We start from the raw sequence: 17,175 nt of genomic DNA, 5'->3' as shown, positions 1-17,175 counted from the left end.
TCCTCATATTTAAGACCCCTTGAAAAAGACTTTTCTTATACCGTTTAAGATTCTTATGACATTAAATAAAAAATAAAATAAAAAAAAAAACAACTAAATGTAAGCATTTAAAACATTATGCATATGGAGCATGAAATAATTATGACAAAAAGTCAATCTTTTTATCATAAGTACGGTATATCAATTATGATTAAAAATTATTTTGATTTTAAATGATTAACAATTAAAAATTGATAAGCAAATTCATCCAACTTTATTTTCTCACTTTTTTGGGTGGGGAAAAGAAATAATACTCAAAAATATAGAAGTGTAGGGGGGTGGAGAAAGAGTTTGTAACCATAACTCTACAAAAGCATACAAAAAGAACTTGGGGGCTCAACCAATGGCTTGAGTTTGAGGCGGGACAATCATAACAAAGGGAAAGATCATCACATCATTTTGTGTAATTTTTATTTATTATTATTCATGTTGCAAGATGTTATCAGGGAAAAAAAAAAACAGTATAAAAGTATGGAATAGGTTTCCTAACATGGCCTGACTGGGGACATCATACTATGATTGTTCTAACCATGGGGCATTGGTGGGCAATAGGGAAATATGGCTGATGTACAAATGTCAAAATAGACTGCCTGACTCACATAATCAGCTCTAGAAAATAATAGTCTTCAAAACCGAACAGATGTTTTTGTTAAGTGCCAAATACTCTTAAATTCTGGTGTTTGAACTAAGAAAGAGCACCATGACAATCGCACTTTGCTTTAAAGGATACCTCGTAAGTGCAGTTTTAATTTCCATCATTATAAACATTACAGAAATGACCAAAGATACATCGCTGTCATGTAGAACGATCTCCGTGAGTGTAGTTGGGCCCTTGAAACAAGATATTTAAACCTGCCACTTGACTGAAAATCAAAAAGTTGATAAACAAAAAAACCTAACAATAAGTCAGTGTAACCCCATGTGCGAGTAGATGTCAGTGTGGGAGTCTTGCTACAGGCCGATGGTGTAAGAGCGCCCGGCGGGGTTGTGAATGGCGGAGCATGTAGGCTCGGTCACAGCCCATTCATACCAGACTTTCTTTCCATTGTTACACCTCCAGAACCTCACGCTCACATTATCACCGCAGGACAGCGGGATCGGCTGCTGCACAGGGAGAGAGGGGGAAAGAAATAGGTGTTAGGATTACATTCCCAACGTGAATGTACGCTTTAGCGCATTAACTGTGGAGCTGATAAACTGCCACGCTTTGACAGTGCTTTACTGGCTCCAAACCGAAAGTTCTAACTGTATTTATGTCCGTGACGCACTTTTTTATCAAATGGTATTACAAGAAAATGCATACATTGTGTGATGGTTTAGATAGCAATGGATGACTGAGATGAAACGGAGCAGCATTAATAATACAGTAACAGTGTAACTGTACAGAAAGGGGCTGTTTACACCTGGCCACTTCATGTGTTTTCATAAATGGTCACATAAATGTGTTTTTGCAAAACGGAAATAAATCCTATCTTCAATCCAATCGTCGTCATATCTGGCTATAACACGACATATAGCCTATAACACGCTCTCACATGTTTATTTTTTAGCATTTTTGGGAGAATTTTTTTTTTACATATGTGGTTTCAACAACCAGATGCATCTGGAATGTGGCCCAGACCACCTCCTGAAATGGTTTGAGCGATCGGATTCAAATCCGTCTCGAATGCGTTTCGAAGGGCTTTTACACCTGGTCTTTTCACGATCGGATAGCTATCCAATCACAGAAAACACATGAAGTGGCCAGGTGTAAACAGCCCCTTAGATAAATGTCAATTATAAAGATAAACTAACTGCTAAGATGAAGCTATGTGAAAAATGAAAATGAAAAATTAAGGTAGCATGGCATGCATACTTTTAAGAGAAAGCATCCCAAAACACATAGCGACGAATGGAAATGATGAATAGGCATGCTTTGATGAATAGAAAGTTCAAAAGCATAAACGGTGCATAACATTGTAAATGTCTTTACTGTCAGTTTTAGATCATTTTAATACTTCCTTGCTAAATAAAAGTATTAATTTCTTTCTACAAAAATCTTACTGAACCCCAAAGATTTGAACAGTAATGTATGCTTGCATTTCATTTAGTAAAAAACAAAACAAAAAACAAAGTGTAGAAAAAAGGTCTACTGTCTTGCACTTACTTTCAAAGGGAACAGGATGGGGAACCAAGAGAACATCCCAGGAGAGTGTGTTTCAGGTTTTATACCTGCAAAGATGAAGAAAGAGATATTAAGATGTTGAAAGTACCACACTAACAGCACTTTTGTTCAGTAAATCTGACTTGATACAGACAATTTAAAGACTTTATAGCTACAGTTTGATGCATTCTGTGTAGATTAATAACCATTTGGATGTAAATGTGATCCACCCTCATGTAAATTAGATTTTAATGGCGATCAAGTTAATAAGGCAATGACTCTTAATTGCCGTCTCCCAATAACCATGCCAATTTGTGGCCATTAAAATACTCAATGTGGTAACCCAGAAGTTACCTTTTGTTTAAATATGAATAGTCCGGTCATGCAGCAAGTGTGAATGAACAACGCAAGCCTTACATTGTGAAATGGGCCTTTAAAGGTCCCTTAGCATGGATTATTTTATTATTTTAGAGTGTTTCCTGGGGTGCCCTTATAATTTTAGTGTTTTTTAGATCAAAAGTTGTTATAATTTAGAAATAAAAGGCATATTTCCTAGACTGATTTTAGCCTCTGATTTGAACACTCTGCTTGAAGGGGCGTGTCTGCTGTGAGACTTCAGTGTAAACGCCCACTGCTGTGATTGGCTGACATGCTTGCATATGAAATATCTAGAATTACATGTGGAACTCTCTCAAAAACTTTTACTATTACAGCTATTATACGTTTTTACTATCACAGCTATCGGGATTAACGAATCGTGAGAAGTTTTTTTTTGCAGTGATTGAGCAGATGACAGCCTGTTGATCGCGTGAATGAAGATCTTATCATTGCAACGCAGTTTCTGCACTCACTAATGATTTTACCAATGCAAACATGAGGTAAGTACAGTAAGAGCTTCGTTGTGCAGTATAACAGCGTCATTGATTTCATAACGAGTTTTGGCAAGTGTCCAGATAAACTCACGCTGTGTGATTGACAGCTTGGGCGATTGGAAAGGGATTGTTCTTTGATCGCTTTCTGTATATATATTAATCACAGTTTAAGCAAGATTATTTTCATCCTACTAAGAGAAATGACGTGAAGTTGATCATTTAGTCACTGGCTTGATTTACTGATGCATAAACAGTATTGAACGACTTTGAGAGAAAGATTATCTGTCTGAACTTGAACACCACCACATCAGAAATTCACATAACCACTGGTTCTTCAGAGGTTCGGATGAAGGAGCTAAAAAAACACTGAGCAACTGCCATGCTTCGCTCGTTTGCAAGCTATGATGTCTCTCGAGGAAAAAACAATATCGCGCTTGCGCAGCTCATTTTCTCATGGGCGGGCCAAATTCTCTTTGCAGGCAAAGAAGAGAAAGGGGAGGTAACCTTTCCCCTTATGACGACATAAGGGGAAGATTTCTAGATTCGCCTGTCTGAGCTTTCATTTTCTCAAAAATACCCAGGGCTTGGTTTACACCCATGTTTGGTTTAGACCCAACGTCTAGCCACTGGGGGACCATAGGCAGGCTAGGGAAACTCATATTAAGGTTAAAAAACCTCAAAGTGAAATTTTCATGCAATGGGACCTTTAAACTGACCCAGTGTGCACCACAAACACTGCTACTACATGAGACTTACTGAGTGTGACATCTTTGTAGAGAGTGGCCTCGAAGTATCCAGCAAAGCCGTGAAGCACTGAATTACATCCCACGGAGAATCGTAGACATTGATACCGGTTATTATTCATATCTGTGCAGGGTATAAACCAAGAGTTAAAGGCTCAATAGAAAGTGTTAAAAAAAAAAAAAGAAACTAGAGGTTGGTCGTCTTGTCATCTATATCTCTGTCTCTGCATGATCTCATACCTGTGGTGGGGTGTACAAAGGTGAAGCAAGGCTTGGGGTCTGCAAGTTGGTGGAAGTTGTGTAGTCTGACAACATACGGTGTCTCAAAATGACACTCTGGGTCTTTGTCCCGTTCCCGACAGCCTCTGACTTCATTATATAGTTTAGATGAGGACAACGGAGCCAGGAAAGACGTGTAGGAGCAGGGAATGCTTACGCCACCATCTAGGAGAAAAAAAAAGCTGATCAAGAGATGTAAAATAGGGCGAATTAAAACAAAGACAAAATTGATATCATCCCAAACCTTTGAGGAAGTGCTGTGCTCCATCAAGGCACTCGGGTGAAAGCTCATTGTCCCCGAATGACCCTAAAAGCTCGCTCACAATGATATCCGCTTTCTCTGGAGCCGTCCATTCCCTCATGTCACATGACACAACAGTCACTTGATCACCCCACTCCTCAAATTTCCAGTTCTCCAGCCTGAGAAAGTGAAGGGGAAAACAAAGCTCTGCTGATTTCCATGTAAATTATTGCATTTGAAATCCCGTTATTTTATCTTTGACTGCATACTCGGTTGAAGTTGAAGTGTCTAATTTCTGTACAACTTCTACAATTTTTAATTTTGCAAAAAAAAAAAAAAAAAAAAAAAAAAAAAAACCCTTCCCCTTTAAAGCAAACATCAAATTTGCTTATTCTACAAAGGTTAATGAATTCAAGAAAGAGAAGCAATCTGAAAGTAAATAGTTAAATACATATAATTTGAGATCATGTGACACTGAAGACTGGAGTAATGGCAGCTGAAAATGTAGCTTCACAGGAAAATAATCATTTTGAAATAATGTTAAAATAGAAAGCAGCTTTTAAATTGTAATCATACTTCAAAATATTTGTTTTTATTGTACTTTTGATCAAATACATACAGCCTTGGTGAGATTTCTTTCAAAAACATAAAAAAAAAATCTGTAATTCTAGTATTTTATTGTTAAAGGAAAGGGAGAAAGGAAGAAGTGTCACACTTCAGTGTTAAGTTACTTACGTGACTACAGCATTAGGGTTCTTCTCAACAGCATATACGCGCAACTTCCTCTTAGCCTGGTTTGCAGCACGAAGTGAGGCGTTTACCAGTGGACCACGACCTGCACCTAGTACCATCAAAATCCTGAAAAGAAAACTCAGCGCTGACATAGTCTGCCAAGCAAACATCATATCTCTGCAATTTTAGTTAATTAAGAACTGACAAAGGGACACCTGGTACTGTGTGAAGTCACTTACTGTACATTGGTTTCCATCTGCTCTTCAGGAACTCTGTCTAGCAGACATCTATATACAGCCTGTCGGAAAAGATAATTCACCACAATTAACAACAGTGGTAGTAACAACAGTTCACGCTACATTTTTGTTTTCTCAAGTGGTGCCTTTCCAAGGGTGCTGGTTCACAACTGTTCACAAGTTTAAGGTCATTAAGGTCAAGATTTTGTTTCTGAAGGAAAAGATCTTGCTCACCAAAACTGCTTTTATTTGATCAAACATTATTACAATTTAAAATAACCTTTTTCTATTTTAATATATTATAAATTGTAATTTATTCCTGTGATTGCAGAACTGAATTTTCAGCTTCATTACTCCAGTCTTGAGTGTCACATGATCCTTCAGAAATCATTCTAATATGCTAATATGATTTGGAGCTCAAGAAACATTTCTTATTATCCGTGCTACAAACAGTGGTTCATTTTGTAGAAACTGAGATACATTTTTTTACAGGATTCTTTGATGATTTTTTTAAAATAGAATTTCTTTTGTAACAATGCAAAAGTCTTAACTGCTACTTTTGAAGATTTTATTGTGTCCTTGACTCCTTGCTGAATAAAAGTTAGCTTCTTAAAAATAGAATACTGCCCCCCCAAACTAGTGAACGGTAGTGTATGTAATTGCTAAGGTGCTCTGAATGTTCTTAACATTTCTATGTAGTTGCTCGGGTGTTTCCTTACAACCCCAAATAAAAATATTCCTCCTCAACACTATTATATTGTGATGATCATGTATGGCTGAGTTCCCTCCTTCAATGCAAGTCCATGGGATTTTTTTTGCCCATTTTATTGATAATTTAATGTAAGATCTAATGATGCAACAAATAGCTCTAATGAAAAGGACTAACTGGTGATCAACTGATGATAAGATTCTGCTTTCTATTAGCAAGTCCTTTTAACTCACCTGTTGGTACTGAGAATATTTGATCGGATCCTTTTCAAAAACTTCATACGTCTGTGATTCCAAATTGTCCATTAAAGGCTGATAAAACAATTAGGCATCACATTAGTATAATCGAAACCAAAAGAATCAATATTGTGCTAAAAAAACGCACAAGGCAAAAGGTTTACGCTTTGGCAGACGCACCTGCAGTGGTGACTGTAGGTAATCTTCATAGCCTTTGGCGAAGAGCTCGTAGGCATTAGGTGCTGGACGGTTTTGGTTGAGGTACTCTAGATACTGCAGATACGAGCGCAAATCTTTCTCACTGTGGCGGTTCGCCCCTGTGAAAATAAACTGAGCCTCCAGCTGAGGAGACCTTAGATAGTTAGATAACCGCACTGAATCTAATGAATGTGACATAATATTGGTAAAATTTACCTTGAAGAGGCGGAAAAGAACTCGCTGGTGGGCTTTTGAAAGGACCGGAAATCCTTTTTTATTGGTTAAAAATATGCTGGTGGGGAGAATGGCTGCTTTGATCGGCTCTCCAAGCCACTTGTCGACCACCGTGTCAGATGGCAGGTCTTCTCCGATCTCAATTGCTTCACACAGAAGAAAAAAAACTGATTGTTTGCATTCACAGCTTCATTTTTAATAGACAATTATAAGCACTGGACATTTGAGCTTTTATGCTTTTACCGAGGCAAATCCTCTTGTTATAGTCACAGAGTGTTCTGAATGAGTGCCACCTGAAGAGGAAACGGGAAATGAAATGAACAGAGGCCGAAGATTGCTTTGTACTTCATGCAACCGAGTGATTTAATTACACAGCAGACCCAAATATAGACTAGGAGAGACTGTCACAGTCATCCTCGATGGGATGTTTCATTAGATAACTTATTTAATATCTACTTTTAATTGAACAAATGGCTTTGTTTTAGCTGTCTCACCATCCCCAGGTCTTCTCATCATTGCTGCCATCGTCTATTGGTTTAGACGGCTCGTTCTCAATGAGATCTTCACGCGTGTCCTCAGTAGCCAACAGTGGAACTCGTATCCAAAACTATGTAATTAAAAACAAACCAATTTATTCCTAATCAACTAAGAAAGCAGCATTACAAGCAATAAAAGAGCAACCAACTGAGAAAAACCCAATGGATTTGTTTCTGCTTGCACACTGATGCATCACAAGAGGCTTAGCATTATAATTGAGTTGATACTGTGTCCTTATTGGAACAGAGGTTGTCTTCATATTTTGAACAAATGTTTCTAATAACTTACTTTCTAATAAGCAAGCACGACAGGAAAATGTCGCCTGAATGTACATGAGGTGTGGAATTAATGGCATTTAGACTATCATTACAAATCATAAACAACTAATGCAGTCAATTAATTAAAAATGGTATGATATGCAGAATTAAATCACATATTAATATTTATAATTGATATGATCCTTCAAAAATCATTCTAATATGCTGATTTGACATTTATTATTATCATCAATTTTGAAAACAGTTGTGCTGCTTTATAGTTTTGTGGAAACAGTGATAGACTTTTCAGGATTCATCTATGAATAGGACGTTCAAATAAACAGCATTTATTTGAAACCGAATGCCTTAATTTTGTTGGTCTACACATGATGACAATTTCTGGCAATTACATCTTAATGTTTTTTCAGTGTCCATGAGCACTGCGCTTAGACTGTTTCAAATTACAAACAGCCGATTTTGGACTTATAAAAGCAATTATTTGGATTTAGACGGCACTTTAAGATCTTAACATTTAATTTTTTTATACAATTAAGCACATGAATGTGTTAATCTGACAGCCTCTTTAAGCATTGCAAAAGGATCTTATCCCTTGACCTTTATGGATAATGCATATGGTATTATTTTAAATAACAGATGGGCAGCATGCAAAAATGATAATTAGTCTATTCACACCACTAATTAAATTTCCATCAGTGAAAAAAAGGGAAGCAGCCAGAACGAAGATTGTGTGTAAATCATAGGCCAAGGGTGTATACATAAAAGAATAATGGTGTGTTTAGGAGCATATTTGTTTTCATTCTATGCTACAGACTGCCATTACCATGCAAGAGTGATGTCCTGTGTGGATGTGGTTGAGCAGGATTCGAGCCAGGTTGGCATAGTGCGGACCCCTTAGGGGGATCATGAAAGCTGGCAGCCCGAGATAAGCACAGAAATTGAGCTCCTGTACCACTGCCTGCAGCAAGGGCACAAAAGACATTAGAAGGAGAGATCACATCAAAATAATCAACAAATCTGCTTAGCTTCCTCTCTGTTGGGCAGATCTCCAATAAATGGTCCTCGTTTGCATCCGACTCTTGATTACATCTACAATAATACTGCAGTCTGTTTGAAGGAGCCCAATCAGGTCAAGATATTGTACACGTAATTTGTGACAACAGTAGGTTACAGCAAACTAATATCCGCCTAATGAATTCAGATTAGATAAGGAATGTTTAAATAAAAAAATAATATGTAAGGACCTCAAACACATAGATAATTACAAAATAATAATAAACAGAAGACAGTGTGAACATACTGCTTCTGAATTCCTGCGCTCTGTGGTCAACTCTGAGTCTGTCTCAATCCAGGAGGACAGCTTTCCCACGATAAGTGTGTTCCAATCTAATGAAGAAAGAATGTTATTCTTATTATATTCTTAAAAATCTTATTAATACAAAGATTTAGTCAATGTCTAAGTACATGTAACTCTGTAAATGTAATTACACAAGAGTATCATGGATAAATGTAGAACATGTTAGTTATTCAAGCTTTAATTTCTTAAAAAGGAACTTAATGAGAAACTGACATTAAAGGGGTCTTATCACACAATCATTATTCCTATTATTTTGTCCCCTGAGGTTCGCTTAAAAGCTAGTTAAGGTTTTTGTGGCAAAAATAATCATGATTTAGGTTTCACGACTGTTTTCCAACCTCTTTTTGACCCTTAAAAAAGAATAGATCACTTTTAAGTCTCTCTTTGAATGTGAAATGTGACTTAACCGCCAGGGCACAACACTAAGCCCAAAAAAATACTTGTCCTGACAAAATGTTCACTGGCTCCACCACAAAAAAGTAATACATAAATTAAAAAGGCCAGTTATTGTCTTCATTGTTTTTGACCCATAGTCTTATAAGGTTGTGTGACACCAAAAACTACAAGCCTTAACTCATATAAATTTCAAATACTGTTAAAGTAAACTGTCAGTAATAAAATAAGGACAAATAATCAAATTACAAGCAATAGCACAAATACAACAAACAAACAAATAAAATAAACACTGTTTTTCATGTTTTCAGTTAAGTCTAACAGTAATTTTCAGGTAGGGAAAAATAATCAAATGTAAAATAGCACAGAATAGTCTTCACTGTATACATTATATATAGATTAATTCTTATTAAAGTTACAAAAGTTATTAGGTTAAGAGCAGCGAGTGTTTTTTTTTTTAAACAAAGACAGCAGGAGGTTTATTGGGCTGCTGTCACTTTAAGAGCTGCATGGATCCAATATACTGTTACACATGCGTTTTATTTCTCAACTGTTCAGATTCATTTAAACTATAACAGACTCCTTTTACTAGGATACTCGCTGAGACCGGCAAGACGACGTGAAAGAGCTCAATTCAGCATTCGGACGCTGTCTGAGAAGTGGCTTTTTTGGGCATGTGCTTCGGATGTGCGCGCACACAAAACTACTCACACTATGGAATTGAGTTCTCTTACGTGTCTTCTTGCACTTGAATATTAAAATTGGCAAGGCTTAACACGCAAATGACAAACTTTTGTGATGCAACACTGGCCCGATTGGGCAAGTGACACTTGACCGCATTTTACTGTTATCATTAATTCATCTGGTGTCAGGATTAATATCTATAAAAGTCCCTCCAAATTATCTTACTGTCACGGGGCAAGTTTCAGAATACAGACTAGTCATCATTGATGTGTAAACGTGGGCGGCCACATGTAAGTGATTTCTTCTATCTGACATAAAAAAAAATGCAGATGTTTTTGAGTTCTGAAAGTTACAATATGTTTTCATTGATTGATATCTATGATATACATAATTGATATATGTGTACATGGATATCCATCTTTCATATCAAGAAAATTTCTAAGTTATGACATGACCACTTTAAGAAAGTTTCTAAAAAAAATGCATGTAAATATTCACTCATGCAATAGTTTCTTTATATCTCACCTCTGCCACATAACAGCAGGTCAGAACGAGTTTGGGCTCCGGGTCGTGACTTAGCAGGGTCCAGTTCAAACTCCCGACGGAACCGCGGGTGGAACAACGGCATGCACAGGAAATCAAAGCTATAGGACAGAATGACATGTATTTAGACAAACAGGTACACAAAGAAAACAGATATTGGCTGCATTTTATGTTTAAAGTTAATGGCAAAAGTCTTCAATGGGGAGAGGTCTTCAAATGTTGTTTTGGACTTTATGGATCTTTGCTTAGGAATCGAAGTATATATTTTCAATTCCGAAACACAAAGCTTGTTTGGCATCACACAAAAAAAAAACAGAGTTTATAAATAGAGGGATAAATCATTGGTGTTATTCAGCTGTTAAATGATCATCAGTCATTCCAACCTCTCCCCATCAGACTCATAATCCCATCAGTTGATGAGGTCAGACCTTTTAATATAATGCATGCATCTCTATTCACCTTTCCCCCCACAAAGCCATTTTATGTAATAATCCAGATATTAAAATTAGAAAAAAAAATTTAATAAGTGGTTTAATAATAATAATAATAATGTTACATTTATATAGCGCATTTCTCAGCACTCAAAGCACTTTACTTAGAAGGGGGGGAATCTCCTCAACCACCACGGATGATGTGACGGCAGTCATAATGCGCCAGAATGCCCACCACACACCAGCTTACTCGTGGAGAGGAGACAGAGTGATGAAGCCAATCAGTGTATACGGGGATGATTAGGAGGCCATGATGGACAGAGGCCAACAAGCAAATTTGTCCAGGATGCCGGGGTTAAACTCTCCTACTCTTTTTGAAGACGGGTTCGAGCGACGCAAAAATGTCCGTTGAATCTGAACGTGTTTGGAGAGGGATTGTGGATGATTTGTTAGCTTTAGCTGATTTCTGCGAAATAAATTGTCCTCTCAATTATCATTTTGTATATAGAAGAGTTTCACTGTTGAGGGAAGACGTTGCAAATGCAGCGGATAATTGTGGTTGTACAAAAAAATGGAAGGATTTGGGTTATGTTTGATGAGGCACAGAGTGTCATTCAACGACTGAGTCCCTCGGACTGTTGTAGCCGTCACGCTATTGTACTTCCAAGCGTTCTTGAACAACACCAGTCGTTGGATGTAATGTTACCAGCAGAAGAGACGGCAAGATGTATCGGTGTGTCGCTAAGGACAGTCCGACGAAAACTTGCACATGATGGTTTAAGGTATGTATTAGAAAATGTTGTGTCAATGTTTCCAGAAAGAATAGGCTAGCTTCCCGTGCCTTGAACGGCCTGCACGCGTTAACTACAGCGGTCAATCGCATGACTGATTTTATAGTATTATATATAGAGCATGTAGAAACATTAGGCTGGATATTTACTACAGTTAAGTTGGTTATGTGAAGGGGGGAAACTCTCGAATGTATGCGAGTGCTTTAAAGGGCAGTGAAGTCAGAATTTGTTAAAATATTATAATACAATTGTATTATGTAAAACTTTTGTGTGATACCTTACTATGATTAAAACATGCATTGTTTTTAGGAAACGGGACTTGAACACCTCCATTACGAATGAGGAGTTGGATAGAATATTACACCACAGATACCCCAATGCTGGCTACAAGATGATCTTGGGACAGATAAGATCCAGGCAACTGCATATACAAAGTAGGAAATGTAGCAAATATTAACATTTTAATCATCTAATGTCTCATCCAGGTTTGAAATGAACAAATTTAAGGACGTCTTAGGACGGCCCAATGCCGACGTTACAGTGTACCAGCTCCCAACAGTGTGTGGAACATTGATGGTAATAATAAACTTATTCGGTTGGTGTCAAGCATTTCTTTGGTAAAGTTAATGCATAATGTTGCTAATGTCTAGGGTCACACAGAATCTGCACTTACAGACCTAAATATAATCCTTTACACATGTCTACAAAAGTAGTGGTCAACAAGTAGGGCAAGATCAAAAATGCAGACTTTTTTGTATGTTTTTTTTGCAGATTTGGGAAAGAACCAGGCATGGAAAATGGTGTATTCTTTCAGATCTATCAGAATATAAGACTATTACACCATAATTGGTAGCTGAAAACATAAAACAAAACAAAATATTTCAGAAATAAAACTTTGTGACTGATGGGAATTTTATTTTGTAAACATGTGTAAAGGATTATATTTAGGTCTGTAAGTGTAGATTCTGTGTGACCCTAGACATTATTATCCATTAAAGCTGCTCTAAAGCCTGGCTCACACTACAGGAATTTTAAAATCCTAACCGATTTTGAAATCTGGTTGCAGCACACACTTTAGGAGAATCTTTGCAGATTTTCTTCCCTCAAATCTTAAACATGCTCACACTACAAGATTTGAAAATCGCGGTGCACCACACACTACAAAATGTTATTAAGATTATCGTGCCAGAGGAAGCGCCTCACGTGATCTCATGCAGCAGATCTGAAGTGGAAAAGCATGGAAACATATGGGATAAGCATAAAGCTCATGCTCAAAGTTTAAATTAAATATTATCTAATCTATCTGTGAATGCATCCGCATTTTTACATTTCCGTTGAATGAACAGTTGAATGACTGAGTGACAGCCTGTCTAGAATGCGTAGACTTTCAATGCCAACTGGTGAAATATCAGCAGAAAGCCTCTCGTAAAGTGAGATTCAAGGAATTAACTGTTATATAACAATGGTCTAACAAGCTCATTGTCAGGTTTATGTTGTGTTTATATTATGTGGACCCGACTCTTATTTTGACATTGTATCTTCATTTTAACCCAATTCGTTTTAACACGCTTTTTAGTTTCGGTTTCATTACTGAACATGTACTCATCTTTGTGCCTGCTGACCACAGCGTAACACTTATTTATTTAGCAATAAATAAATAATAAATTTAGCAATAAATAAATGGAGATAAAAACGCATATCGAGTTGAGTCACTCAAAATTACCTCAAGGGAAATTCCTTCAGCACGACAGCCCTACTTGTTTCTAGGCTATTTTGACAGCACTGACGTAATCACAGTCTTGCTCATCCCGATTTAAAATCTTAAATATCAAACATGTTTGATATGATCGGGGCGAGCCCGATTTGTGTGAGAGCAGATCGGGAGGTGCAAGATTCGATCGGTGAACGCCTCACATTACCAGATAATCTGCGCCGAACATCGGAACCGATCGAGGTCATCAACAAGATTTTTTTCTCCGATTCTTGGGAGGGGTAAATCGGGCATAAATCAGCCTAAAACTCCTGTAGTGTGAGCCAGGCATAAGTGATGTTGGGTGATGTCACTTCTTGTTGTCGTTTAAAGTATTGTCAAACAAAACGGAGGCTAGCTCGACCCTCCCTCCTCCTCATCCGTGCACTAACCCCCCAAACCCCACGCCCAAATATTGCTTGTTGGTTATTGGCTGGAACAGTTTGTTATATTTTGTGGTGTGGGTTAGCCAAGTTTGTTTTTGTTGTCGTTTGTGGAGCCTGGGGTGTCTGCAGAGACTGTGTTTTTTTTACAGTGTGTTCAGGGGACAGGCAGCTAGGATGATGAGGAGATGTTTGCTGTATGTGACAAAAAATGTTTCGGCTTAAAAAACGCATGACATCGCTTAGAGCAGTGGTTCTCAATTATCACATGTGATAGAGCTGATGAGTTGAATCAGGTGTGTTTGATTAGGGAGACAAAGAAACATGCAGTGTTGGGGGTCCTCCAGGACAGGTTTGAGAACCACTGGCTTAGAGCACCTTTAACTTTACCAAAGAAAGGCTTAACACCAACCGAATAAGTTTATGATTTCCATCAATGTTCCACACACTGTTGGGAGCTGGTACACTGTAACGTCGGCGTCGGGCCTTTCTAAGACGTCCTTAAATCTGTTAATTTCAAACCTGGATGAGACATTAGATGATTAAAATGTTAATATTTGCTACATTTCCTACTTTATATACGCAGTTGCCTGGATCTTATGTGTCCCAAGATCATCTTGTAGCCAGCATTGGGGTATCTGTGGTGTATTTCCACCAATATTCTATCCAACTCCTCATCGTAATGGAGGTGTTCAAGTCACGTTTCCTAAAAACAATGCATGTTTTAATCATAGTAAGGTATCACACAAAAGTTTTACATAATACAATTGTATTATAATATTTTAACAAATTCCGACTTCACTGCCCTTTAAAGCACTCGCATACATTCGAGAGTTTCCCCCCTTCACGTAACCAACTTAACTGTAGTAAATATCCAGCCTAATGTTTCTACATGCTCTATATATAATACTATAAAGTCAGTCATGCGATTGACCGCTGTAGTTAACGCGTGCAGGCCGTTCAAGGCATGGGAGGCTATTCTTTCTGGAAACATTGACACCACATTTTCTTTTACATACCTTACCATCATGTGCAAGTTTTCATCGGACTGTCCTTAACGACACCTCATCAAACATGACCCAAATCCTTCCATTTTTTGTACAACCACAATTATCGCTGCATTTGCAACATCTTCCCTCAACTGTGAAACTCTTCTATATACAAAATGATAATTGAGAGGACAATTTATTTCGCAGAAATCAGCTAAAGCTAACAAATCATCCACAATCCCTCTCCAAACACGTTCAGATTCACCGGACATTTTGCGTCGCTCGAACCCGTCTTCAAACTCCCGCTGTAATGACGTATAGTTTCTCTAACTGTCCAATGACAGACAGTGCGTGTTACATGGTGCGTTCAAGTCCTCCTGGGAAGTTCGTACGTACGAGGTGGGAAGTCGTGTTTACGACGTGAGGTGCGTTCAAGTCAGTTTCGTCGGAGCAAGATGGCAGTATACCTTCTTTTAATGGATTACACGAAAATACAGCAAGGTTTGTTAACTCCTGCTTATAGAAAATGAAGAAAAACGAATGCGCATCAGGTGTGTTTTTCTTTTTATGTTTTTAATTAACTTATGAAGCCAATGTATCATTATATACTTATTAATTGTTATATTACAATGATATCATATTTTGTGCAGAAAGCTTACTTTGTTATAAATGAAAAAGCCTTACAATGTCACTGCTAAATACCTGTAAGTATTGTGATATATATTTTACTATCACTTTTCTCGCAATTAAAATTTACCGTCAACTACAGACGTTGCATCCATTGATTCCGCCCTGTTTCTCACTGACACGCCCCCAACTCGTACAGATCGGGGCTTCCCACTGGTATTTACGACATTGTGGGGGTGTTCAAGTGCGTTCAATTCCTAATTAGGATCACGAGATGACTTGAACGCACCAATATTTACAAGTGGAAGAGACGGTTTAGCGCTTCAAATTGAAAGTTGATTGGTTGCTCCCACGTGTGTAACGTTACTGTCCAATGGCATTTTTTTAACTCGACTGACAATCGGATAAATAAAAGCATTTGGCAAAACGACAAAGAAAAGCATCTTGGAAATAGAGAGAAAAGGTTTGCCAAATGCTTTAAATAAAAGCGATTTAACATGTGCATTTAAAATTACATTTTATTGTTTTATTAATCTACGCTTAAAAACACGAATCAAATAAACAACTTAAAAAAATGTCAATTAATTTGTCCATTTAAAAGTGGAATATTTTTATACATTTTTATGTTTGAATTATTAAATTGATTCTTCATTTTAGCACTCCTGGTCCTCCATATACAATCACCTCCACTTTAAATAACAAATGAACTGAAGCAGCATTCAATAATACTTCTGCCACAATTGCGCTGGAAAACGAACGTTACATCAACACGATTGAATAAGTCCATTCAAAAACATCTATTAAATAATAAGGCGAACTTATTTAATTTTTAATACTTATTCTAGAGATATCCATAAAGGTTTCAAAAGAAAGCCTTACGTTACTGGCAAACATGATGCGCAGACTCGTGTGTGCAATATAGGCAGATCTGGAAGCCGCTAAGCTAGCAAATGCTCATGTGCATCACGTGCAGGGACCTAGCCGAGTGAACTTCAACTGAACACACTTCACTTCATATAGGTTCAATTCTGAAATATGTTTTCTTAGTTACTGGTCCGAAAGCTCCCCTTGCTTACCCTAATTTGGCGACCGCGGCGAGGGTATCCGCCACTTCGGGAACACAACTCAAATCTCTCCCGCAGGAGACCCTGCTACCTGCACTGCCGGACGCCATCGTTAGGAGACTGGATGGGAGGGAAAATTAAACTGATAGAGGACTATGGAGAAACTGAAGTCATGTTGGCTCAAAACAAGTGTGCCGGCACACTGAAAAACCATGCGGCGGTGGATCCAAAATGGTGATGGTCTGAACCGCAGTTTCTCTTTCTCATACGACTCTCGCGAGACTTTAGAATCAGAACGAGGTCAGGCTACGAGGCAGACAGACAGACGTGATGCAGCAGACTAGAAAGAGGCGAACTTGAATTTGCTCCAGTAATTTTGAGATAATGTTTAATTAGTTTTAAGGGATTGCGTCGTTTATGTAATAATCAGCTTGTTTTTAATACAACAGGATTATCATTATAAACTGAGGATATAACCACGGCAACGACGCGTTATTTTAATTGAATTGAACACTTTCCAGATTAAACCCGTCGTATCCCAAATGGATTTTGCACTGGAATTTTACAGATAAAAGAATAGGCCTATTTGAGGGCTTTACTATTGCCTTAAGTTTAGTAACTCTCCAAAACATAATATTAAATTAGATATTCACATCACTTACCACTTACCACAGGGGATGTGAAATTCA

The 17,175-nt window shown here is 37.7% G+C and overlaps 1 protein-coding gene across 1 annotated transcript; it reads right to left on the bottom strand.

Annotated features, from left to right (window-relative positions):
- Positions 1-433: 433 nt before the first annotated feature.
- Positions 434-16,858, bottom strand: prmt5 (protein arginine methyltransferase 5). The gene is made up of 16 exons (XM_081374446.1): positions 16,499-16,858; positions 10,434-10,552; positions 8,775-8,860; positions 8,298-8,432; positions 7,157-7,269; positions 6,906-6,955; positions 6,645-6,808; positions 6,411-6,572; positions 6,228-6,305; positions 5,289-5,347; positions 5,053-5,175; positions 4,321-4,496; positions 4,038-4,241; positions 3,811-3,921; positions 2,186-2,250; positions 434-1,143 (listed from the first exon to the last, which is right to left on the bottom strand). Exons 1-16 carry the CDS (start codon positions 16,594-16,596, stop codon positions 991-993), a joined length of 1,896 nt encoding a protein of 631 aa, XP_081230572.1. The 5' UTR covers positions 16,597-16,858; the 3' UTR covers positions 434-990.
- Positions 16,859-17,175: the final 317 nt, after the last annotated feature.

Source organism: Scardinius erythrophthalmus (genome assembly GCF_964197995.2).
Source record: "Scardinius erythrophthalmus genome assembly, chromosome: 9".
NCBI lineage: Eukaryota > Metazoa > Chordata > Actinopteri > Cypriniformes > Leuciscidae > Scardinius > Scardinius erythrophthalmus.
This window is presented reverse-complemented; position numbering and strand designations above follow the sequence as displayed.